The following is a 27,953-nucleotide window of genomic DNA, read 5'->3' as shown; positions in this document are numbered from 1 at the left end:
TTCTTTCTTCAATTTATTGTGAAAAACAACAACAAAAAAAAGGCAAATTTTCCAGAAAGATGCAAGGTCAAAATTGACATTAAGTGGTATTGATTAACTTTACATTCAATACAGTTAATTCCACTTTGCCCCGCCCCCTCACCTCCTCCTGGACCAATGGTACGGAGGTGAGGCAGGTGAAACCTGCGGTCCCATTGGACTTCATATATCTATTCTGAATATTACAAATATAATCAATGCTCTAGTCAGTGATACCACTTCATACTAGTACTTCATGTCGTAATACTTCATTGTGTGTAAATACACGGACACACACAGTCGTCCACTCATGTACAGACACTCAAAATATATTATTCCATCAGCAACACGTGCCGAATAGGACGCTGCTGAGTTTGATCACGGCGCTTGCTAGCATATTTTTTGTCAGCATGAAATATTTATTATGCACCATTACTTTCTATAGTCCATGTTTGATATAAATGTGACTAAAATGTGACTAAAATGTGACTAAAATGTGACTAAAATGTCATACAGGAGGCGCTTTGTGTGAGCTGGAAGGTGCTTGTCACTGCTGTTTTTCCATACAGGAAAAGCCTTTTTTTTTTTTTTTAACAACAGCAGCACTCGCTAACTAGCAAAAAGTCAAATAAAAATCCTGAATGAATTAATTAATCTGACTGTGGAGATGGTGGATTATACAACCAAGCTCACCAGGAAGCGATCTGACTTTTACAACAAAGTATGAGAACGTGTCCTGGACAAGAAAAGGCTGCATGTACTTCATATACAAATAAAAAAAGTTAAAAACATAATTTTTTCCAGTTAATAGAAAATAAATAAAGCGGACTAAAATATTTGACAACAAGTTGAAGAATTATTTTTTTAACAAAAGTTAATTATTCTCTTAAAAACCTCCGCGGGTCAGTGCCCCACCAGCCATGAACCTCATCGTGGTTGTTTGCGTATTAATAAATCTCAGCATTGACGTTCATATTTATTCCTAAAAATGAGCTTCATTAATTATGAGCGCTCGGGACTTAAGTCAAGTTTTATATGATTTTGTTTTTATTCTTCAGTGATCATTTTATTTTGAAATTTATTTTGAGATTTGTTCGGCGGTTTCTTGAACACACCATGTGCTCCAATCGGGGTTTAATCGCGGTTAATTGGTTCCAGACCAGACCGTGATAAGTGAATTTCCATGAAGTAGGATTCCTTTATAATTATATTTTTTGTAGTTTTAGCATGGAAAAACTGTTTAGAATCTTCTAGATACATTTTTGTTAGCATTTTTACACCTTTACAAACGTATTATGCAATATAGTAGACATTAATATATTCATTTTTTATGCCGCTTAATCCTCATTAGTGTTAAATAATAATAATAATAAAATGTATTTGTATGGCGCTTTTCAAAAATAACAGATGTTGTAAATAAAAAGAGTATAAATGTGACTATAGTCGTGTTTTGTCATGTCTACAGGGCTCTAATAATGCTTTGTTCATTTTAATCTGAAAAAATTAATTTGTCTACCCACCAACTATATGTGCTTTCTTAAGTTTTTATTATTTGCTGTTTTATTATTATTATTATATTTATTTATTACTGATTGATTGATTTCTTTATTCTTGATTTATTAATTTCTCATCTTATTTTGTGCAGAAAAATAAAAATTAAGATATTTGAGAACAGTGGAATGTTTTATCAGAGCTTTTATTGTAAAAAAATCGGAACCAAAGCACTGAAAAAGTTTGTATATTTTTCTGTTTTTAATAAATTTGTTTTTTTTTTTTTTGTGGAAAACCTGATGTGGCCCAGCCTTGCCCAGACCCTAGCTCCAGTGGCCCCCAGGTAAATTGAGTTTGAGACCCCTGTTGTATACTGTACGACAAAAATGCAGTATAATGTCAGTACGCGGATGTTGCACACAAAAAAAGGCTAAAATAGTGAGTTGCTAGTCTTGGCTATGCAGCAGAAGAGGAGGGACTAACTTGAAATAAAGGCGTCTGAAAGTGGAAATCGGTGGAAAGTAGTGAAGGAAAAAAAAAAAAAAGGTAAATATTCGGTAAGTGTGCAATGACAGTAATTAATTTGAAACAGTCAACATTCAGGAACCAAGTCCCCAGTGTGTGCAGCATACATACCCGAGTGTACTACTGACAGAAGTATGTGATTTTTTGGCGTGGATGGTGTGTACCCACTACGAACACTGTGTATGCGTCAGCGCAGCCAGGAGCTGGGCACCCACTGAGGCTCTGTGTCCAGCTTGTTGATGAGTCTTTGCAGTTCGGCGTAAGCTTTGTCCTGGTCCGTGTTGACGATGATGGCATCAAACAGGTGACCCCAGCTCTGCTCCATCTCCCGCGCTTTCTCAATGATGTCTCGTAGCTCCTCTGGCTGTCCACAACGCATAAATTATTTAAGTAAACAGACGTAACCTCATTCTCTTGTGTTAGCTTTCTGGTATCATAGACATAGACTTTCTTTGTTGTTATTGCGCAATAACACAGCAGTGAAATTGCCAACGAAATGTTGTTGCCTGGCTCCCGTGTAATAATAAATAATAAATAATAAATAATAAATAATAAATAATAAATAATAAATAATAAATAATAAATAATAAATAATAAATAATAAATAAATAATGTGGAGAATAAATAGATTACATCAAATATGAACAACAATGTACAGCGTAAACAGTAATTTGTACAAATAATTATACATCTCTTATGTTAACGGGTCTGTAAAATTAAATAATTAATAATTAAAAAAATTGTTACAACTATAATGATGAAAATGGTAATATTAATGATGATTAAAATGATGGTAATAATGATAAAGATTATAACAATAATTATAATAATGATAATAATAATAATATTACAATGATAATAATAACAGGGGAAAACAAGACAGTGGCATGAACATGATTATATCTTGCAAAAAAGGGGTAGGCATTTATAACCTTTTGCTTCTGCCTACTCCTTTTGGGCTTGTGATCAGATAGTTGAATACAAATGTTTCATATATTTGCCCAAATAAAAAAAAAATACACTAAAAACAATAAGTTACCATCAAATTTGCTTCTCATGTCTTGGTTACCTTCTTAGGCTTCCTCATCCAATGAAAATGTTGATTTTAATACTTTTGGTGTGGGCATGTAGGCCTTTTTTTGTCACTATACCCCTCCATTTCTATTTCCAAAAATGGTAAAAATGAACCTCAAAAGAATCATATTCAGAAATTGAAGGTTCTTTTATTACCTGGTTATTACTGAGGGCTATAGAACATATCTCTTAAATCAATTACTTTTATTTTTTTTTCATTTTAGTATTAATCACGAAAGAAACATCTATGGCAGGGGTCTCAAACACGCGGCCCGCAGCCAAATGTGGCCCGCAGGACACTAGTTTGAGGCCCCCGCCTTGATATGAAAGTTTAATGTTTGATATGGATGCTGTATGGTATCATGTACCCAGAAAAAATTATTACGTTTGATTAATGTTCATGTTAAAGGTTAAATAACTGTTAATAGTTATCCTCCCTATCCGTGTGGAAGTGGTAAGTTTTTGGCTATTTAAGTTGAAAGGGAATAACTTGAAGGCTACCGTTTAGGTGGCTAGCTCTCTAGTTTGCGAGTTAGCATGTGTCTCAAGACCCTGCAGTTGCGCAATATGTTGTAAATAAAAAGAGTATAAATGTGACTATAGTTGTTCATGTTTTTTATATCTTCTGTACAGAAGATCTGCGCTTTGAAATAAAATGTATTATTCAAAGTGAGTGAATTCACCTCACATGTCTGTTTTTCTGCTGGTATTCTGGAAAAGCGGTGATGAAAATGAGAATCCCCTGAAGCTTCCATGATGAGAAGAGGAGCTGGTTGTCATTGTGTTGGCTAATTGTACACTTATGATTTCAGTTTTGGCTCAAAATATTGCTTTATGGTCATATTACATATTATGGTCGAAACCGACCCTAACAATATAGTGGTCATAATTTCAACTAGACCATTTTAAAATGTAGTAAAAATTATTTTTTTGTTTTTATTTTGTTGAAATAGAGTTTCCTGACAAAGTCAAAAAGCCTTGATGCAATAAACAAATGTTATGTGATTCTTAAAACAACATAAAAAAAAAAACGTGTTCGAGCAGCACCTTGGGGTTCTTGTTGTCTTTAGCCAACAGCGCTCGGAGTCTTTCCTGGGATGGCGGGGCTATGAAGATGATGTAAGGTTTTAAATCGGAACTCCTCAGCACCTTCAGGGCCTGTAAAGAGAAACACACGTTTGTTTATACTTCCCCACTGTGGCGGGCGACAAAGGAGAAGACACGCCTGAATACACCAACCTGAGTGTGAAGACAGAGGACGCATATTTTTCCAGTGTTTATGACCTGCCTCACTGAGTCGGTGTTGGTCCCGTAAAGATTCTTCTCAAACTCGCCGGATTCAATCAGCTTCCCTAAGAAAAGTATTCAAGGTAAATAAAAGGTAAATAAATGACATGAACTGACATAAAGTTGAGACAAGTTAATATGTAACCTGCTGGTTGCACGGGAGTAAAGGTGAGTTCAAATGCATTCCATTCATTCGTTCGTTTTCTACCGCTTTTCCTCACGAGGGTCGCGGGGGGGGGCTGGAGGCTATTCCAGCTGGTGGCCAGCCAATCACAGGGCACATATAGACAAACAACCATTCACACTCACATTCATACCTATGGACAATTTGGAGTGGCTAATTAAACTAGCATGTTTTTGGAATGTGGGAGGAAACCGGAGTACCCGGAGAAAACCCACGCATGCACGGGGAGAACATGCAAACTCCACACAGAGATGGCCGAGGGTGGAATTGAACCCTGGTCTCCAAGCTGTGAGGTCTGCACGCTAACCACTCGACAACCGTGCAGCCCATATTTGCATATTTACAATAATTCATGGTTCCATTTATCACAGTGAGTCTTCCAGGTCCTGATGCAGCAAAACAGTCCCAGACCATCACACTACCACCACCATATTTTACTGTTGGAATAATGTTCATTCATTTTCTACCGCTTATCCTCACAAGGGGGTGCTGGAGCCTATCCCAGCTGTCTTTTGGGCGAGAGGCGGGGTACACCCTGGACTGGTGGCCAGCCAATCACAGGGCACATATAGACAAACAACCATTCACACTCACATTCATACCTATGGACAATTTGGAGTCGCTAATTAACCTAGCATGTTTTTGGAATGTGGGAGGAAAAACCGGAGTACCCGGAGAAAACCCACGCATGCACGGGGAGAACATGCAAACTCCACACAGAGATGGCCGAGGGTGGACTTGAACTCGGGTCTCCTAGCTGTGAGGCCTGAGCGCTAACCACTCGACCGCCGTGCAGCCACCCAAATGCATTCCAATACACCATAAATATCTGAGTATTTAAATCTTACCGGCAGCCATCTCTGCCTCAAACGTTTGACGAGAAACAAAATGATAATCTCGACCAATCAGTTCGCCATCTCGCCGGCTCCGCGTTGTGTCTGCAACACACAGTCAACATGTCAGTCGCCATGCGTTACAAACCCTGCAGTGAGCGCTTGTGTTGACGTCTTACAAGGCACGGCTCCGGCAAAGCGTTCTGGTTGGTTATTCAGCAGCCTCTGCCTGAGCTCCGCCTGCCCACAGCTGGTTGGGCCAATCAGCGCAATCGGCCGCTTCCTATTGGCCGGCTGGTGGTACAGGGCCATCTCCTCATAGGTCAGAATCTCTTCATCGATATCTGGATGAATGCACAGACGGACAATGACCATCCAGCTTCAAGTACTTCATGTATTACATACTGAGAAAGTACATTCATGATGTTGTACCATCGTTTTTGTTGTTGTAAAGCAACTTCTTTCTCTTCTTTTTGTTCTTTTTGGCACACCACAGCTTTCCTGAAAGCAAAGAGACACATTAAAGGACCGTGGAGACAGACTGACAATGTTACTGAGCATTTTAAATTCAGATACAATCCCTAAAGGGACGTACAGACAACATTTTGGGGTGGTTGTCATGTGAAAGTCATGTGACTATCCCAGAGTATAGCTTTCCCAAAATGGCAGTGTTTCTACTATTTTCCAAAAGCTAATTTTTTTCCATTAAAAAGGTCTTCGTAAAGCAATTTAACACTCGGCTAAGGTGTTTTTATAATATTTCTTGATTGAATTCATTGGAATCTAACATTGCTCTGAAAAGCCTGACATAATGTTTACATTTCCAGAGAAGTTAAACACACCTGACTTCTCAGGTTCCTTGTCTTCTTCTATCGTCTGTTTCATGGCTTCTCTCTGCTGCTGGAAATTCTTACCTTTGGGGGGGAAAAAAACAACAATAAATGAGGCCCATGTGGTGTACTGTACTTCCTGGAAAGCATTTGTAACAATAGAAAAAAATATATATGTAAATATATATAGTGTAGACATTTTTTTATATTGGTATTTAATAGGGGAGGAGAGATCAGTCAGGAGATCAGGAAGACCTGGGTTCGAGTCTCCATTTGGGCATCTTTGTGTGGAGTTTGCATGTTCTCCCCGTGCATGTGTGGGTTTTCTCCGGGTACTCCGGTTTCCTCCCACATTCCAAAAACATGCTAGGTTAATTAGCCACTCCAAATTGTCCATAGGTATGAATGTGAGTGTGAATGGTTGTTTGTCTATATGTGTCCTGTGATTGGCTGGCCACCAGTCCAGGGTGTACCCCGCCTCTCATACAAAATCAGTCTGAGGACAAGCGGCATAGAAAATAGATGGATATTAGGGAAGTTACCAATCTGTGAAAATGTATTATATGATTAAATAATAAAAAAAATATATATAAAAATTTAATAAATATAATTATATATATATAATATTTTTATAATTATATATTTATAATTATATAATTATATTTATTAAATTTGTATATATATTTTTTATTATTTAATCATATAATACATTTTCACAGATTGTAATAAAAAAATATATATAAAAAATTTAATAAATATAATTATATATATATATAATATTTTTATAATTATATATTTATAATTATATAATTATATTTATTAAATTTGTATATATATATTTTTTTATTTAATCATATAATACATTTTCACAGATTGGTAGCTTCCCTAATATCCATCTATTTTCTATGCCGCTATTTTTAATTTTTACATTTTTGGGGAAGCCAAGGAACCTTAGAATTGTCCTGACTTTCCCCCTTTATATGGCTGCTGGGTGTCTAGTGACACCCCCAGTATTTAAATATTACCTGGTACCAATCCAGCGAGAGGCTGGTTATCCTCGTCTCCATCCCTGTAAGCCTGCCACCAATTAGGGTCTGACTGGCTAATGATGTGAAGAATATCTCCTTTCTGGAAGGACAGGCCCAGCTCTCTGCATGGCACGTAAGGGTCATCGGATGGGTCATAATCAAAATGGGCTTTTACGTGAACCTAAAGGGATCAGAGAAGGAAATGAGATATACAGTACTATTATGTTGCTAAGACATAAATCGGGTCTCAAACACGTGGCCCGCAGGACACTAGTTTGAGACCCCCGCCTTGATATGAAAGTTTAATGTTAGTTTGATATGGATGCTGTATGGTATCATGTACCCAGAAAAAATTATTACGTTTGATTAATGTTCATGTTAAAGGTTAAATAACTGTTAATAGTTATCCTCCCTATCCGTGTGGAAGTGGTAAGTTTTTAGCTATTTAAGTTTAAAGGAAATAACTTGAAGGCTACCGTTTAGGTCGCTAGCTCTCGAGTTTGCGAGTTAGCATGTGTGTCAAGACCCTGCAGTTGCGCAATATGTTGTAAATAAAAAGAGTATAAATGTGACTATAGTCGTGTTTTGTCATGTCTACAGGGCTCTAATAATGCTTTGTTCATTTTAATCTGAAAAAAAATAATTTGTCTACCCACCAACTATATGTGGTTTAAGTTTTTATTATTTGCCGTTTTATTATTATTATTATATTTATTTATTACTGATTGATTGATTTTCTTTATTCTTTATTTTTCATCTTATTTTGTGCAGAAAAATAAAAAGTAAGATATTTGAGAACAGTGGAATGTTTTATCAGAGCTTTTATTGTAGAAAATCGGAACCAAAGCACTGAAAAAGTTTGTATATTTTTCTGTTTTTAATAAATGCGTTTTTTTTTGTTTTTTTTTGGAAAACCTGATGCGGCCTAGCCTTGCCCAGACCCTAGCTCCAGTGGCCCCCAGGTAAATTGAGTTTGAGACCCCTGACATAAATATTATTGCAATTCTAAAACTGCTTTGGCGTACAGCTGTTTTGTTTTATATGTACGATACATTCAATTACAATAGTAATACTAATAGTATTCAGTAATATCAAGTAAGGCTAAAAGCTTCAGTACTTACCACAGACTCTTTGACGAGTGGGGGTTTGCTCTGACTGCTCGGAATAAGTACAAAGGTCAGAAGGCCGTGCATGTCCGCCTGAAACAAAATTAAAAAAATGACATCGGCACAGAATCGTTTTGTGTTGTGGACGTCGACACAATAAAATGTCTGTCATGACATCAAAAGAACAATTCCAATTGTAATATGTGTATGTTCTTACGAGGATGTCAAAGACTTGGTTGACATCTTTCCCTCTGATCTCAACGCCGTTAATTTCCAGTATTTCATCTCCTTCCGCTAAAAGTCCACTGCGTTCGGCTGCTCCACCTCGAACAATTCGACTGATAATCACGCTCTCCATTTCGTTACGGACCGTTGCCCCCTGCCAAACGCACGGATACAACAATTGTGAATGATGCACAACACTGCCAACCCCTTTACTGTCAGTGACTGATCACGCTGCCCATCTTTCACAATCCTGATGTGACACATGAATACATATTTCTTTCTCTTTTCTGTGCATTGTAGCGTGAGAAAAGGAGTTATAATAATAATAATGAAAGCTTAAAATTCCTTATGGCCGTTATGCCAGATTGAGATCTTTTCAACGTTAATGTTTAGAAAAATAATAAATACTTCTGTTTACAAATACTTCTTTCTTTCATTCATTCATTTTCTACCGCTTATCCTCACGAGGGTCACAGGGGGTGCTGGAGCCTATCCCAGCTGTCTTCCTACACTCCGGACTGGTGGCCAGCCAATCACAGGGCACATATAGACAAACAACCATTCACACTCACATTCATACCTATGGACAATTTGGAGTGGCTAATTAACCTAGCATGTTTTTGGAATGTGGGAGGAAACCGGAGTACCCGGAGAAAACCCACACAGAGATGGCCGAGGGTGGAATTGAACTCGAGTCTCCTGAGGCCTGCGAGCTAATCACTCGTCTGTCGTGCAGCCCGTATTTGCAAACAGTTTAACAATAATTCATGGTTCCCTTTATCACAGTGAGTCTTCCAGGTCCTGATGCAGCAAAACAGTCGCAGACCATCACACTACCACCACCATATTTTACTGTTGGAATAATGTTCATTCATTTTCTACCGCTTTTCCTCACGAGGGTCGCGGGGGGTGCTGGAGCCTATCCCAGCTGTCTTGGGGCGAGAGGCGGGGTACACCCTGGACTGGTGGCCAGCCAATCACTGGGCACATATAGACAAACAACCATTCACACTCACATTCATACCTATGGACAATTTGGAGTGGCCAATTAACCTAGCATGTTTTTGGAATGTGGGAGGAAACCGGAGTACCCGGAGAAAACCCACGCATGCACGGGGAGAACATGCAAACTCCACACCGAGGGTGGGATTGAACTCGGGTCTCCTAGCTGTGAGGTCTGCGCGCTATAGATTCAAAATACACAAAGTCCACAATATATGTCAAACGGGATTGATTGTACATTCATTGGTATAATGTGCTGGAAGCTATACGGACCCATTTCACCCAACCACAGTAAGACTCTTTGTGTCACGTGATCCAGTCTCTCCATGAAGACCAAAATGAATGTGAGAGCAGACTTATATCCCCCGGACTTACCAGTGGTATGTCTCGGGCTTTCTCTATTTGGACAATCTTTACAGGCTCTCCGCCCCACTGTCTCAGGGTCTCCGTTTGGCTGCTCAGTGGTTCTGGTTCCATTTCTCTCTCTGCTATGCTGTCGTGTGCCACAAGCAAAGACTGCAGCGCGGGCGAGCATAAAGACACATATCATATAAAGACATATGAAGAGCTTGCAACCAAAAGGCGCTAAATCCATTTTGACTGATTTTGAGAAAATCAATGATTTTTAATTACGCACATATCAATCTATTTGGTCATCAAGTCTATATTGTAAATGAAAGAGTTATCAATATAGGTCATAAAAATGCATGCTATAAAATCCTGCACACACCATGTATTTTATATATTTTTTTTAATTATTTTTTTCGGATTTAGCGCCTTTTGGCTGAAATAAATTTGAAGTCACCTTTAACTTCTGCAATGGCATTGTTATAAAAGAATGTAATGTTCTTTAATGTGCTATGCTAATAAAATAATTACAACACAGAAGCCATTCTCAACATACAATACACCCCCCCCACACACACACACATGCACTCGTTCACCTTCACACATTACAGAAACAAAATGTTATAACCTACCACTAGTACACTGTTACTGATAAAATTTTGTTAAGATATTATAGCACACATTAACATCATCCACATTCCATGATGATCAGCTTTAACACAACTCAACATACCCAATTATACAAGACAATGATACAAAACATGTCATACATTGCAGGTGCATTCAACCTGTAGGCTGCAGTAGAGCGACACATGAAAAATAACAATTACTGTTTGTGTACTTAATGTACGTACAAACAAAACAGGATGCGCACTGATACTGGCTTTCTGTATGTGCAGTGCCAATTGTATTCTTCTCTCTGATTGGTCAGGTTATCAATAGATGGGAAACTTGGGCCAATCAGAATAAAGATAAAGAAAGGGATTTAGCTCCTTTTGGTTGAAATCTGAAATGGAAATAGCGCCTTTTGGTTGAAAGCATAAATTTCAAAATTATCACTTTTTTTCATATTTTTAAAAATGATTTCAAGACCAAAATATGTGATTTGGATACACATGACAGAGGTCTATTAAACTCATGAAAAAAATGCAACTTAGTGAAAATTGGATTTAGCGCCTTTTGGTTGCAAGCTCTTCATATAGAGACATATAAAGGCATAAAGACACATATGATAGCCACAACATCACACGGAGCAATACTTTAGTGTATTGAAAGTGTCAATGGATGTGAATCTTTACCTGGATGTGTGTGTCCGACAGCAGGCTGGAGAGTTCCAGTCCTTCTTTGTTATGACTTGTTTGGCTGAGATTTCTGACCTGAATCAACAACATGAAATAACGTCAGAAGAAATATTACATCTACATTATAAAAGAATTGTATTAATTACCTCCAGTGCCAGTTGTAGTGCCTGGTGTGTGTGGGGGTACGGAGGGGAGGGTCGGTGCATGCTGCTCGCCACCGCATTATGTATTTTAAGTGCAGACTGGAAATCAGACTAGACGCAAGCCAGGGTACAAAATGTTTAGCATTAGAAATATGGAGATATTATACAAGTGAACTTCAAAATATATAATTTGTTCAAAAGCCGATGAAGGGAAGGTAATCAATTCATTTATTTTAGTGTGTACAGATACTAAGGGTAGTATCAGTACCAGGTCAATACTAGAGTGATATTTTTCATTAATATATTTTCACAAATATCTTTGTTTTTTTTCCCAATGTGTCTTTCATATGATTATAATACCGATATTGTTACATTTACATATTAAAAACAAACAAAATGTCACCTCAGGGAATATGTGACATAGGAGAGCTTTGACTTTATTCAGTATCAGTATGAGTATTTCATGCAACTTTCCCTAAAAAATATACTTATGGTAAATACTTTGAAGTTCACTTGAAGTAAACAGACTTTACATTTGAAGAGACTGCACACGACTGGAGGAGAAATACTGGTAAAAAAACAAACAAACAAATAAAAAACGGGTAAAATACAGAATAAGCACAAAGCAATACAAAATGTACAATATTGGAATTGATGCTACCTTTGACTGAAAGTTATAAAAAATGAACAGTTCGACATTTGAAGCGATTTGAAGCGTCATAAAAGCAGATATGAAGGTTAATGTTTCTTTATTACCAAAGACTTTTAGACTCTCAATTCATGCAAGTGATTTTTTTTCTGTTTCAATTTTGTGTTTTTTTTTTACATCAAATTATGCTGAAAATTTAATTGAATAAAAATTCATAAGCAATGTGTGTTCTTAAAAAAATCTTTTTTTTTTTTTACATTACACAGGGTGTGAGACACGCGTCATGTGACTCAGCACATTACACTTGAATGGCTAGCTCTGAGAAGACGTGTCTTTTGCTTACAAAATTTCATTCAAAGATAATTTCCAGCATACAATTGCGGACAAAAGCCCAAAAAGAAGCAAATTAACCTTCATCAATAAACACTAATGCCCATAGAGCAGGTGTGGGCAAACTTTTTGACTCGCGGGCCGCATTGATATGACAAAATTTACAAGGGGGGGGGGGGGGGGGCAGACTATATATTTTACACGTAACAGTCCACCTGGTATTATTGTATCTGTAAAATTGTCATGCAATCTGCTATTATTATTTATTATTTTATATTTAAATATTTTAAAAATAATAAAATATTATAATTATTACAATAAAATTTAAATAATTATTATATTATTATTATGTAAAATATGCAAATATAACAATAATATTATATATAATTAATATAATAATTAGCATTAATATAATAATTATAATAATCATAATAGTTCTAATAATTATTATAATAATCTAATAATAATAATTATTATAATTATTATTATAATTATTATTATTATTATTATTATGTGCTTGTGTCTCTTTTTTCAGGAGCACTTTGTAAACAACAGACCATGTCAAAAAACGAAATTGATACAACCATCAAAAGGTTGTCTCAGGCCATGATGCCAGGTTGTATGTTGAGTTTAAATGAAATACTTTGGAAAGATTGGGCGGGTCGTATTCAAACACTTGGCGGGCCGGATGTGGCCCCCGGGCCGTAGTTTGCCCACCCCTCCCATAGTGTTAAAAAACAAGACCGGCTTGGAGGTAAAAGAACTACTGTAGGATGTTTGGGATAGCGAGGAGGAGGAGGAGGAGGATGACGACAAACCAGGTTCTACCTACAGAATATTTACACTGACCTCAAATTCAAACTGCTTGTTGACTGGACATCAAAATGAAGAGAATTGCATGTGCTCGTTAAGTGGCTAATTGTGCAGCGGACTTGACCCTATGTTGACCTAGCCTAGCAATGTTGCTTACAGTCAAAATCCTTGAGAGACTTATTTAAAATGTGCTTTATGTTGAAATGAGTAAGTACGAGGTTAGCTTAGTACACTGAGGAAATATTTAATACAGGAACAATAGCAGTGCTGTTTATACACGCTGGACTTGACCTCCTTTTGAAGCAAAACTTTCATGGTTTAAGTCCATTTGGTTTTGGAGGTAATAAAATCTGGTACGCTAACGTTATTACTAGGAATTGTCCAATTTGCTAATTTACTGCATCAGATACTGTATCTAGGGTGGGAACAAACCTTCAAATCCGATGCAAAAGCCTACTAAATACTCAATTTAACATTGCGCAATATGCCACTGCAGGAAAAAACTAAATTGTTGGCGTGGTGTAGAACAGGGGTCGGGAACCTTTTTGGCTATGAGAGCCATGAAGGCCAGATATTTTAAAATGTGTATCTGTGAGAGCCATATACATTTTTTTAAACATTGAATGCAATAAAATGTGTGCATTTTTATGTTAGACCAACAGTTTTAGATATAATGGGCTCTAATTACGTAGACCAGGCACACTACCCCACGCCAAGGGGGTGTGGCCAGCACACTTTCGTGAGCAGCGCAGTGTCTAATAATAAATCAAATACTTGTTGCCATTAATGCAACTTCTGCTGCTGCATGGTTTTGCACCGTATTCAGTACACGTATTTCATTCTTTTGGCCATCTTCACCAGAAGGCTTGGTTCTGCAGCTTTAGCTAGGTGACTATTTGACTAAAGGAGGAAAGTTTATATTTACATGTTGACATCTCAATGACCGAGGTAGACTACCGCATTACCCAGTAATAATCAAGTTTTGGTGTTTGACCTGGAAAATATCATCAGGAAAGATGGATATGGTCGGCCATATTGCAGTAGAAAATAGATGGACGAATTAAAATGCATAAGAAAGTTTTGATTTTTAATATTATTTTTAACAGTGATTTCTGTGATGTTTACTTTAAAATGTTAGCAAAAATACATTTTTATTGTGGTAAGAAATGCTTGAGAACCAGATACAGTCATCAAAAGAGCCCAACCTGGCTCCCGAGCCATAGGTTCCCTACCTCTGGTGTAGAAGATGAAGCGGAGAAGGTGAGACAGTTTTTGTCCAAACCTGAAGGTGTCAACCTTTTTCATAGTACAAACATGAGCCAGATGCTCTTGACAGCAGCACGGTTGTCAGTGTTCTCGGGACGAAGCCGACCCTGCGACTGATGCTTTTCATCACAAAGATATATTAAAGTATTAAAGCAGTAAACTACATTAAATGTTGCTTCTTATCATTTATAGTAAAAAGCATTGAGATGATTCACTTGTTAGGTAATAATAATAATAATAATAATCCCTCAGGAGGAGTTTAAGGACTTGAACTTGCTCAGGAAAATAGGATAAAACTTGTCAGTGCAATTACCAGGATGTAGAGGGCCCCAATGACTAAACACGGCCCTGACTGTAGCACAGTAGCTCACTAATATACAGTAGAGCAGGGGTCTCAAACATGCGGGACAATAGTTTGAGGCCCCCGCCTTGATATGAAAGTTTAATGTTAGTTTGATATGGATGCTGTATGGTATCATGTACCCAGAAAAAAAATTATTACGTTTGATTCATGTTCATGTTAAAGGTTAAATAACTGTTAATAGTTATCCTCCCTATCCGTGTGGAAGTGGTAAGTTTTTGGCTATTTAAGTTTAAAGGAAATAAGTTGAAGGCTACCGTTTAGGTCGCTAGCTCTCGAGTTTGCGAGTTAGCATGTGTCTCAAGACCCTGCAGTTGCGCAATATGTTGTAAATAAAAAGAGTATAAATGTGACTATAGTCGTGTTTTGTCATGTCTACAGGGCTCTAATAATGCTTTGTTCATTTTAATCTGAAAAAATAATTTGTCTACCCACCAACTATATGTGCTTTCTTAAGTTTTTATTATTTGCCCTTATTATTATTATATTTATTTATTACTGATTGATTGATTTTCTTTATTCTTGATTTATTTATTTATTTTTCATCTTATTTTGTGCAGAAAAATAAAAATTAAGATATTTGAGAACAGTGGAATGTTTTATCAGAGCTTTTCTTGTAGAAAATCGGAACCAAATCACTGAAAAAGTTTGTATATTTTTCTGTTTTTAATAAATGTGTTTTTTTTTTTTTGTTTGTTTTTTTTTGGAAAACCTTTTGCGGCCCAGCCTTGCCCAGACCCTAGCTCCAGTGGCCCCCAGGTAAATTGAGTTTGAGACCCCTGCAGTAGAGTATGTGTGGTGTTACTTTACATACAAAAGGGAAAAGCTGAGTAAAATTTCTGCAACGCGTCTCCAGAGGCGTTTGAATCAACGCTTTTCAAAAGGATCACAGTAGTTCTTAATGTCAAGAATCACTAGGAAGAAACCTGAGGAATGACGGCGGTCATTCCAAACTTTGCTGTGAACTCTTTGCAAGGTGCTGCTGTGTGTTGAACAATGAAAAATACTATTGCAGTACACGTGTTTGAAGGATTGCATAACTTAAGTCATGCTAATTTCATTTCTTCCTTCAGGGGACCAGAATATTTCTTGCACGGGTTGAATATAGTTTGTTATTAAGCATAGTACAATAAAAAAAACAAATACAGTATTGCAGTATCGGTAGCTAATCCATTACCTTGTTTAGTAGTGCAAGAACCAGTTGTATGTCATTCTGACTCTGTTGGTCCGACAAAGAGCCCTGGACCTGCTTCAGTGACAGTAGCAACTCCTCCAACTCTGCAGACAAAAGACGGCACATACAAGCGACCATGTTTACCCACCAAAGAGACTCTTTATCCAGGCTGCAGATTAACATGTGCACCATTTAATTTCACAGTATAAACATCAGCGTCCCCAACAGTTTTAATAAAGTGGCTTCCAGGAGCCCCCGTGTACAGTATGTCGCTCCCTCCCTCCCTCCATCGCATTCCTTTCACTACAGCATCGGCTTGACTTCCTCTTTGACGGCATTCCCTTTCGCCGACATACTCTCGGAACATTTGACGACTTTATTTGTAGTTTCATTATTTGTTGTGTGTTTATACAGTACCTAGCAAAGGGTGCTGGTTGCTGAGTGGCGGCTGCTGTGGTGCGTTTGTGTCCTGGAGGAACGTGGGGTTGTCAATGCCGGTGTGGGGATTCTGGGAGAGCTTCTTGAGCCTGAGAGAGGCGTTCAGATCCAGCTGCCGACCCTCCTCTTCTCTGCGCCGACGAAGGTCCTCCTAGCAACCGCAGAAAAGACGAGTGGATGAGAGTATAGCTATGTCTGCAGGAGCGGTACAAGATTTCTCGCTCAGAAAAGCTGCATGGTGGACGAGTGGTTAGCGAGCAGACCTCACAGCTAGGAAACCCGAGTTCAATCCCACCCATCTCTGTGTGGAGTTTGCATGTTCTCCCCGTGCATGCGTGGGTTTTCTCCGGGTACTCCGGTTTCCTCCCACATTCCAAAAACATGCTAGGTTAATTAGCCACTCCAAATTGTCCATAGGTATCAATGTGAGTGTGAATGGTTGTTTGTCTAAATGTGCCCAGTGATTGGCTGGCCACCAGTCCAGGGTGTACCCAGCCTCTTGTCCCAATGACAGCTGGGATAGGCTCCAGCAACCCCTGTGACCCTTGTAAGGAAAAGCGGTAGAAAATGAATGAATGAATGTTAGGAGTGAGGCTGCACGGTGGATTGAGTGGCTAATTAACCTAGCATGTTTTTTTGGAATGTGGGAGGAAACCGGAGTACCCGGAGAAAACCCACGCATGCACGGGGAGAACATGCAAACTCCACACAAAGATGGCCGAGGGTGGAATTGAACACTGGTCCTCCCAGCTGTGAGGCGCTAACCACTCGAGTGCCGTGCCGCCCTGAATGAATAACATTCATTCATTCATTTTCTACCGCTTTTCCTCACGAGGGTCGCGGGGGGTGCTGGAGCCTATCCCAGCTGTCTTCGGGCGTAAGGCGGGGTACACCCTGGACTGGTGGCCAGCCAATCACAGGGCACATATAGACAAACAACCATTCACACTCACATTCATACCTATGGACAATTTGGAGTGGCTAATTAACCTAGCATGTTTTTTTGGAATGTGGGAGGAAACCGGAGTACCCGGAGAAAACCCACGCATGCACGGGGAGAACATGCAAACTCCACACAGAGATGGCCGAGGGTGGAATTGAACACTGGTCCTCCTAGCTGTGAGGCGCTAACCACTCAACTGCCGTGCCGCCCTGAATGAATAACATAATAAATGAAAGTGAACTCAATAATTTTGCCGGCTTCAACAAGCTCTGAAAGGCTTGCTCTCGCCATAACGGCATCGAACTTCAGCAGCAATGGCACACTACAAGTAGTCTACAAGATGGCTTTTCTAACTTTCATGTTTCCAACAGCGTATTTGGTCAGTGTGTGCTAGCTTGCCTGGTGTTGTCGTATCCTCTCCAGTTGTGCAGATCGTCGGACCGGCAGCGTTCGGCTCCCCAGCTCTCCCGGACAGTCGACCGCCATTTCCCTGTGCTGCTGTCCTAACCTCAGCTCTTCATCTCCTCCTCCGTGGCCATTCAGGTAGGAGGTTGTCATCCCTGACGCAACTCAGAGCCACAAGTGTGTGTGACTTGTGTGTGGATCCCAGGGTTGTGTAGCTGTGTGTCGCTAAATGAGGATGTCTAGGAGGGGAGCTCAGTAAACAAGGCAGCCATGTCACCTTTACCTGTGGAGAGAGCAAATTGCCCAGTGAACAAAGGTGTGCATATTTATTGTATGAAGATTATTATTACAAACAAACACAAGAAACAATCATAACGTGTAAAATAAAGTATTATTCATAATAAGAACACAGGGTCTGCACGGTGGACGAGTGGTTAGACCTCACAGCTAGGAGACCGGAGTTTGCATGTTCTCCCTGTGAATGTGTGGGTTTTGTCCGGGTACTCCGGTTTCCTCAACAAGCATTCCCACTCACATTCATACCTATGGACAATTTGGAGTGGCTAGCGGCGGCACGGTGGTCTAGGGGTTAGCACGCAAACCTCACAGCTAGGAGACCAGGGTTCAATCCCACCCTCGGGCATCTCTATGTGGAGTTTGCATGTTCTCCCCGTGCATGCGTGGGTTTTCTCCGGGTACTCCGGTTTCCTCCCACATTCCAAAAACATGCTAGGTTAATTAGCGACTCCAAATTGTCCATAGGTATGAATGTGAGTGTGAATGGTTGTTTGTCTATATGTGCCCTGTGATTGGCTGGCGACCAGTCTAGGGTGTACCCCGCCTTACGCCCGAAGACAGCTGGGATAGGCTCCAGCACCCCCCGCGACCCTCGTGAGGAAAAGCGGTAGAAAATGAATGAATGAATAATTAACCTAGCATGTTTTTGGAATGTGGGAGGAAACCGGAGTACCCGGAGAAAACCCACGCCTGCACGGGGAGAACATGCAAACTTCACACAGAAATGCACCGAGACTCGAATTGAACTCGGGTCTCCTGCGCGCTAACCACTCGTCCACCGTGCAGCCACAATTCAAAATGCTAAATGTGAACTTGCTAAGCTATCATGCAAGCAGCTTATTTTTTTTTCAATGAAACATAAAAAAAGTAATTCTCCAATACTGTAACTTTAAATTCTCATAACAAAATATATCTACAAACATTTTAAAAAAATTACGAGGGATCACTTTGATACATTTTGTGCATTAAAAGATATTATAACTAATCCAATGCAGGTCAAAATGTGACATCTTAGTTTTTTGTTTTAGAACGGCCGAATGGTTAGCATGGCACGGTGCCGAGTGGTTAGCATGCAAGCCACGCAGTCAGGAGATCAGGAAGACCTGGGTTTGATTCTCCGCTCGGTGTGGAGTTTGCATGTTCTCCCCGTGCATGCGTGGGTTTTCTCCGGGTACTCCGATTTCCTCCCACATTCCAAAAACATGCTAGGTTAATTAGCCACTCCAAATTGTCCATAGGTATGAATGTGAGTGTGAATGGTTGTTTGTCTATATGTGCCCTGGAATTGGCTGGCGACCAGTCCAGGGTGTACCCCGCCTGTTGCCCGAAGACTGCTGGGATAGGCTCCAGCACCCCCGCGACCCTTGAGGAAAAGCGGTAGAAAATGAATGAATGAATATATTTCATAGAATATTGTGTTCTGCTGCACGGTGTTCGAGTGGTTAGCACGCAGGCCTCACAGCTAGGAGACCGGAGTTCAATTCCACCCTCGGCCATCTCTGTGTGGAGTTTGCATGTTCTCCCCGTGCATGCGTGGGTTTTCTCCGGGTACTCCGGTTTCCTCCCACATTCCAAAAACATGCTAGGTTAATTAGCCACTCCAAATTGTCCATAGGTATGAATGTGAGTGTGAATGGTTGTTTGTCTATATGTGCCCTGGGATTGGCTGGCCACCAGTCCAGTGTGTCCGAAGACAGCTGGGATAGGCTCCAGCACCCCCGCGACCCTTGTGAGGATAAGCGGTAGAAAATGAATGAAATTGACTGCAAATGACAAACTGATCTCCAAGTCACCTCTTGCTCTTCAGATGCTCAATAATCAGGCTCAGGCCTCCACTTTTCATGATTCCCATGACACCAACTTTTCCCACAGTTAGATGGTCCACCAGCTACACACATACTACTACTAGTATGCACATACAGGCCACAGAAATATATACAATTGTGGGAGAGCACTCAGTGGGTGGTTGGGACAAGTGAGAGAGGATTAACAACAACAATGGACGTCAACATATGAAGAGGATGTAAACGTTACAATGAATTGATTGCTTATCTCGTTGTGTCACAATGTATTTGATTTCTATGTCTTAACCGGCAGGACTGTGTACCTACACACACACACACACACACACACACACAAACAGACCCCATGATGCAGGAGTGAGGAATGCCAGGCAGTCCTGGGAACAAAATTCCACGGCTGGGGGAGGGGAGTGTGCGTAGACAAGACGATGAGTGATCAACACACGCATACTTTACAATATTAACTCAACCAAGGACAAAACTGAAGGTAAACAAAATAAAATAGCATTTCAGTATGTGGAATCAAACTATGGAATGGATTGAGTAAGGAAATCAAACAATGCACAACGATGAGCCAATTCAAGAAACAATACAAGCAGTTGATGTTTGCTAAATACAAGGATGAAGAGTCTTGAACCAGTCATGATGTGCTATATATATATATCACTATATTGACACTTACTATGGTACCCATTATGGCAGTGGATGCTCATATCACCGAGTACTTTGGTACGAGGTACATTATTACAAATAAATAAATAAAAAAAACTTTAAACTGTATTATGGAAAGCAGGAAGTGAACAAATGTAACAGTTAGTGATTGTAAAAGTACCAGATGGAGGGGTAGGATTTAATAAGCTTTGCTTCTTCCTACTCCTTTTGGACATGTGGAACTGTGAACTCATTATGGGATGCATTCAATTGTAATCTGATGCATGTTCAAATGAAATAAAATCATTAAAAAAAATTTTTATAAAAAAGAAATATTTTTTTTTAATTTAAATTTTTTATTTTTTTATTTAAAACAGAATTTTAAAATTAAATTTAAAAAATTATATTAGGAAAGCAGGAAGTGAACAAATGTAACAGTTAGTGATTGTAAAAGTACCAGATGGAGGGGTAGGATTTAATAAGCTTTGCTTCTTCCTACTCCTTTTGGACATGTGGAACTGGGAACTGATTATGGGATGCACTCAATTGTAATCTGATGCATGTTCAAATGAAATAAAACCATTAAAAAATGTTTTTTTAATAAAAAATAAATATATTTTTTTAATTTAATTTTTTAAATTTTTTATTAAAAACAGAATTTTAAAATTACATTTAAAAAAATAAATAAATAAAACTTAAATTATATTAGGAAAGCAGGAAGTGAACAAATGTAACAGTTAGTGATTGTAAAAGTACCAGATGGAGGGGTAGGATTTAATAAGCTTTGCTTCTTCCTACTCCTTTTGGACATGTGGAACTGGGAACTGATTATGGGATGCATTCAATTGTAATCTGATGCATGTTCAAATGAAATTAAACCATTACCATATTTCATTGCAAAGCCAAACTGGACACCTGTCCAGAAATCCACTTTCTCAGGTTTACAGCCACAGCCAGAGGTTCATCTTAGAAGATTAAAATCACACGTTTCATGGATGTTAACTATATGCTAACCACCTTAAGCCACTACAGAGCAGGAAAAAAAAACAAACCAAAAGCTCTGTAATTAACAGACATATTGAAAGATCCAACCATCTTTGGCAGACAGAACAAAACAATAGCAAATGCTGCGGCATTCCTTGCTCCATCTCATCTCCTGTCAGGGAAGAATTTCATTTGAGACTGAGACATTTCAACATATATCAACAATGGAATATCTTTTTTTTTTTAAACATTTTTTAAACACTTGCTGTGAGACAGTCTACCTGCATCCGGTCCTCTGCTAATCAAGTCACACCAGTGTTGCCTAACAGGTGAGAGGACGAGCAGCTCTGTTTGAAACGGTTCTAGATGAAAGGTGGTGGAGCCATAAAAGTGCTAAAGGGAGTCTGACTGGTCCACGTCTGTGGATCAGACATCCCTGAGCAGACATTCAGGAGGATTTAGGCAGCTCCTGTTGGGGGGTTAGAGGGGGGGCTGGACAAGTTCCTATGATAACAAACGTTAAACTAACAATTATGAAGAGCACGAAACAGAGTATAAAAATGAGACCTTCAAAATTCATTCATTCATTTTCTACCGCTTATCCTGGACTAGTGGCCAGCCAATCACAGGGCACATATAGACAAACAACCATTCACACTCACATTCATACCTATGGACAATTTGGAGTCGCTAATTAACCTAGCATGTTTTTGGAATGTGGGAGGAAACCGGAGTACCCGGAGAAAACCCACACATGCACGGGGAGAACATGCAAACTTCACACAGAGATGCCCGAGGGTGGAATTGAACTCGGGTTTCCTAGCAGTGAGGCATGCGCGCTAACCACTCGGTTACTGTGCAGCCACAATTTGGTTCAAAATGCTAAATATGAACCTGCTAAGCTATCGTGTAAGCAGCTTAAATTTTTTTTTAATGAAACATAAACAAGTAATTCTCCAATACTGTAACTTTTAATTCTCATAAGAAAATCTATCTACAAAAATTAAAAAAAATTACGAGGGATCACTTTGATACATTTTGTGCATTAAAATATATTATAACTAATCCAATGCAGGTCAAAATGCCGCTAGTATTATTGATCCAAACACCCTTACATGCTAAACAGATATTCTCTGCCAGGGAAAAGACTATACTTTCCCTATGGTATAGATTATTATCTGATGCTTTGTTGTTATGCAAATTTGGGTTGGCCGGATCGGAGCAGGAGGGGATAGAAAAGAAGAAAATAAATTATGTCACATTATGTAAATATTCTCGATACTACACGTTTTATATAATCATGTTCATGCCACTGTCTTGTTTTCCACTGTTATTATTATCATTGTAATATTATTATTGTTATTATCATTATTGTTATAATCTTTGTAATCATCATTAATATTACCATTTTCATCATTATAGTTGTAACAATTTTTGGAATTTTTTTTAAATTAATTATCTAATTTTACAGGCTTCATTTTATAGCTGATTTAATACATGGGTCAAAACCGACTCGTTAACATAAGAGATGATACCAGAAAGCTAACACAAGAGAAACGTTAAATCCGTCTTTAGCGTAAAGGAGGACAATTTTCAGGAAGACTGTTGTCATGTAAAGGTCAGCCGAAATTCCACATTCCTTTCCCCTCAACTTCCTTCTCAAGCAGCTACTTCTCGCTACAAGAGGGACATTCCAGTGAAATGATCGTTCGAAAGACGTACGAGGGATGTTTCTGTAGATAATGTCACCGGAACTAAAATAACATATGCTAAACGCATTCAGGCACAGTTACAATAATGATTTACTTGATGATTTTCTGTATTGTAATAATAATAATAAAAAAACATGTCAAACGACACGACTACTGTGTTGTATGACAAAATTAAACAATGAAAATAGTAATTTAGGACAGAGACTGAACAAATCTGCAGCTATGTAACCTGACCTTATCATGCCTTGGACAGTGTACACATGAAACACACACACATACACTCCTAAAACAAGGCTGTACCACTCAGTACCAAGCTAAGCAAAAACAACCCAAAAGACAGACAGAAGAAGCGAACTATCTGGACTAAATCAACTACTTTTCCTATAGTGCTGTTTTCGGAAAAGTTTATATCAGGGGTCTCAAACACGCGGCCCGCGGGCCAAATGTGGCGCGCAGGACACTAGTTTGAGGCCCCCGCCTTGATATGAAAGTTTAATGTTAGTGCGATATGGATGCTGTATGGTATCATGTACCCAGAAAAAAATATTACGTTTGATTAATGTTCATGTTAAAGGTTAAATAACTGTTAATAGTTATCCTCCCTATCCGTGTGGAAGTGGTAAGTTTTTGGCTTTTTTAAGTTGAAAGGAAATAACTCGGAGGCTACCGTTTAGGTCGCTAGCGCTCTAGTTTGCGAGTTAGCATGTGTCTCGAGACCCTGCAGTTGCGCAATATGTTGTAAATAAAAAGAGTATAAATGTGACTATAGTCGTGTTTTGTCATGTCTACAGGGCTCTAATAATGCTTTGTTCATTTTAATTTGAAAAAAATCATTGTCTACCCACCAACTATATGTGCTTTCTTAAGTTTTTATTATTTGTCGTTTTATTATTATTATTATTATATTTATTTATTTATTACTGATTGATGGATTTTCTTTATTCTTGATTTGTTTATTTATTTTTCATCTTATTTTGTGTAGAAAAATAAAAATTAAGATATTTGAGAACAGTGGAATGTTTTATCAGAGCTTTTATTGTAGAAAAAACAACGTTTTTTTAAATGTTTTTGTTTTTTTTGGTTTTTTTTTGGGAAAACCTGATGCGGCCGAGTCTCACCCAGACCCGAGCTCCAGTGGCCCCCAAGTAAATAGAGTTTGAGACCCCTGGTCTAATACGATGGTAGGGGAAGCACTGATTACCGTCAGTCCAACACATATTTGGAGGCACATTTTGCTTTGTCTGTGGCCTAGTTTTGAGTCCCTCTCAGGTCACAGAGACAGAGTGAGAGAGGATGACAGAGAATTCCACAGAACAGTGGATGTGTGTATTGGCCTGGCTTGTGTCCCACGCGCTCGTCCTCACTAGCTTAATATGTAATATATATCAATAAATATTAGCTTTGGCCGCATCACCGCATCGATGCGACTAAATACATGGCTAGGAATAGAGCCAGCTCTAACACACATTACCGTGTTTACACAGTGTTTTACTGCTTGTTAATGCACTCGAGTGTTTTACGATGCCTGCTGACGTATGAAAAATTCATAGAGAAATAAGGACGAGATGCACATTTATTCTAGCTCCCGGTTCATCTTGAGTCAATACACATAAGAGCGCTGTTCGCCACATAACGACTAATTGTGTAAACAAAATAAGGGGATGACAAATATGAACACATAGTATATAATACCTGATAATATGATGCTCTTTTTACATTTTATTTCCAACCTTAAGCTCGATTCCAACAAAGTATGCAGCTCAGCTCAGCTCGTGCACACATCTGTTCCTCATTCGCCGCACTCGCAATAACGCTTCCTCCTCACCCACCAAAGACATTAACAGCAAGGTGCATTCATGAACACCGGAATACAGGACATCCATGCTACAACACTAACAGGTTGTTATAATACATGAGTTTTAGAGGATGTTGCTTCGGTCGTCATTGTTTATTACTACAGTCCTAGGTACCTACACATAGCTAAATGGTAATGGTTTGTCCAAAAGGAGTAGGAAGAAGCAAAGCTTATTAAATCCTACCCCTCCATCTGGTACTTTTACAATCAGTAACTGTTACATTTGTTCACTTCCTGCTTTCCTAATATAATTTAAGTTTTTTTAATTTTATTTTTTTATTTAAAAAAAATGTTTAAATTTTTTGGGTAATTTAAAATGTTTTTTTTATGGTTTAATATCATTTGAACATGCATCAGGTTACAATTGAATGCATCCCATAATCAGTTCCCAGTTCCACATGTCCAAAAAGGAGTAGGAAGAAGCAAAGCTTATTAAATCCTACCCCTCCATCTGGTACTTTTACAATCAGTAACTGTTACATTTGTTCACTTCCTGCTTTCCTAATATAATTTAAGTTTTGTTTTTTTTTTTAATTTAATTTTAAAAAATGTTTTAATTTTTTTGGTAGTTTAAAATGTTTTTTAATGGTTTAATTTCATTTGAACATGCATCATTTGTTCACTTCCTGCTTTCCAAAATACAGTTTTTTTTTAAATAATAAAATATGATATGACCATACAATGACATAATGGGTACATAGTAACTGTCAATAAATAGCTAGTTGCTGCCATAATCCAGTCTGTTACAATAATGTACATTTTTCTTGCATTTACTTTTTTTTTTTAAAAAAGCATTTTTGTTCTATGTTTTTGTAATGTACACTTACGAAGCCATGAAGGGCCGCCGTCAGGTCATTGAGGTTCTGGGGTACAGAGTTAGTAACCTCAAGATAGTGCCTCAACTGGAGTATTCTATGGCACTCTATGGTCCATTTGAGGTTCCCCTAGTCTCAAGCAACTGTCCTCTAGTAATGATGCAACTGGAACACTGTAGTCCATGAAGATGAAATTAGGTCTGTGTTGTTTATGCAGTGGCGCAATGATAAGATTAGCAATGTTATTGCGGGAGTATGGGCTGTCCTGTATTGACTAGACACACCTACCCGCTCTGTAACAGCTTGGCAATCATTTCTGCTCAACGTGAATCAACTAGAACAGCTCCGAGGTCCGCTGGTCCCTCGTCCAGCAAGACAGGTCGTCTCGCCAGCAGACCTCTCCGATGGTCTAACTGTGAAACCTGTGTGCCTCTCACTTCCTTCCTGGAGCTGAGTGGCATCATCCAGTTCAAGTCACAAGGATGTGACCGAATGACATCCACTTCTACGTCTTTGAATAACACCATGAAGAGGACTGTTTAAATACCAATTTTAATTGTACAGTAAACCTCGGATATATCGGATTCAATTGTTCCCACTGGTTTTGTCCGATATAAGCGAAATCCGTTATATGCGTATACCGGAAAATGTCCGTTTTTTATCCGTTTTTTATCCGTTATAAAAAGGCACTTCCTTGACTATGTTTCCAATGTACCTGGACGCGCAGGCAACGCTGCAAACGCTGCAAATGACGTCGTATAGCGGCCTGTCACGATTCGGCGAATCGGAGTGCCACGATGCGGCCATCCGATATATGCGAGAGGCGAAATCCGTTATAAAAAATCCGATATATGCAATGAATTTTTATTGGAAATGCATTACAGAAAAATTGGTTCTTTTTTATCTGTCCGTTGTGAGCGAATTTCCGATATATCCGAGGTTTACTGTATTAGTCGATATATGGATCACAGGTTTATTATGAATTATTCCGGTCAGTTGCTTGTTAGAGAACAGGAAAAGCTCTGAAACATTGAACAATTGGATAAGTGCATTTAAAAGTTCAGAGATGGTCAAATTAAGTTCACTTTTAAGGTAAGTAGTGCATTTTAGGTTTTTCCTGAATTTTCCTTATGTGAATTAGGATCTTTAAATTAATCTTATAGATAATATTAGGAGCCCTAACAGACTGTTTACTATTCAGTGGGGCGTGTCACTTCTGATGCTTATTAAAATCTTTATAATTGAAAGAGTAAATAATTATGTCTAGTTTATCAAATAGAAAGGCTTGAAAATAGGTTAAAAATAGGCATTTACAAAACAAGCATTAACGATATAACACAACACGTCTACGACAAATATATAAAAAAAAGTATTTAATGTAAACACCACCATCTAAAATACATATCTCATTAAATGTAAAATGTTAATTATGTTCTAATAACATTAAACGCGGTGACAGCTAGCTTGGGTTAGCTAACATAGGGTTAACTGAGACAACTGTTTGGATAATCAGTACCAGTATCAAAGTAACTTGTTACTGCTAGTAAAACTATTCTCCCCCAACTATGTTTATTTCGGTATGACTTAATTAAATTACCGTTACAAGTCGGCGCCCTCAGAAAAGCTTAGTAAATGAACCGAGTGCGTTTTTTCCCCACACTTATTGTTACTAGGCTAATGTTAGCAGTGAACTAGCTAGCTCTCTGGCGTCTTCCTGTGGCACCTGTTGATAACAAAGCCACTTCAGTCCGGACGAAAAAGCACAGCAAATACTCACGCCGTATCCCAGGACGTCCGCGTATAAACAACAACTTTAATCCAACCGATCCCACTTGAGGTTTGATGGAGATATGTGACAGTTTCGCTCTTGGCAAGTTTGCAGCTCGTTGGTGCGACTCGGCGGCTTGCGAGTCTCTCGTTACTGTCATTTCCACATCCAGCCAGGCGGAGGAGGGGGGAGGGAACAAACCGCATCCAACCAGATAGAACAAGGAAGATAATTGGATAGAGTGATAAGAGGAATCTTGGCTTGACCAATCAAATGAGACTTCTTTCTTACGTCA

The 27,953-nt window shown here is 38.7% G+C and overlaps 1 protein-coding gene across 1 annotated transcript; it reads right to left on the bottom strand.

The window, feature by feature from the left end:
• On the bottom strand, window positions 1-27,833 carry LOC131140446 (protein PALS1-like). The gene is made up of 17 exons (XM_058090876.1): window positions 27,668-27,833; window positions 17,769-18,057; window positions 16,406-16,577; window positions 15,992-16,092; window positions 11,399-11,506; window positions 11,250-11,327; window positions 9,979-10,119; window positions 8,594-8,755; window positions 8,392-8,469; window positions 7,268-7,451; window positions 6,255-6,326; window positions 5,845-5,913; window positions 5,592-5,756; window positions 5,428-5,517; window positions 4,348-4,460; window positions 4,156-4,266; window positions 1-2,398 (listed from the first exon to the last, which is right to left on the bottom strand). Exons 2-17 carry the CDS (start codon window positions 17,925-17,927, stop codon window positions 2,222-2,224), a joined length of 1,980 nt encoding a protein of 659 aa, XP_057946859.1. The 5' UTR covers window positions 17,928-18,057; window positions 27,668-27,833; the 3' UTR covers window positions 1-2,221.
• Between the last annotated feature and the right edge of the window lie 120 nt (window positions 27,834-27,953).

This window comes from Doryrhamphus excisus, chromosome 13 (assembly GCF_030265055.1).
Source record: "Doryrhamphus excisus isolate RoL2022-K1 chromosome 13, RoL_Dexc_1.0, whole genome shotgun sequence".
Taxonomy (NCBI): domain Eukaryota; kingdom Metazoa; phylum Chordata; class Actinopteri; order Syngnathiformes; family Syngnathidae; genus Doryrhamphus; species Doryrhamphus excisus.
This window is presented reverse-complemented; position numbering and strand designations above follow the sequence as displayed.

Coding starts and splice junctions, on each gene's coding strand:
- LOC131140446 (XM_058090876.1), bottom strand. CDS start 17,927: ATGACAACCTCCTACCTGAATGGCCACGGAGGAGGAGATGAAGAGCTG. Junction 7,452..8,391: donor CACTCGTCAAAGAGTCTGTG/GTAAGTACTGAA, acceptor TGATCCCTTTAG/GTTCACGTAAAAGCCCATTT. Junction 5,518..5,591: donor CTTTGCCGGAGCCGTGCCTT/GTAAGACGTCAA, acceptor TGTGTGTTGCAG/ACACAACGCGGAGCCGGCGA.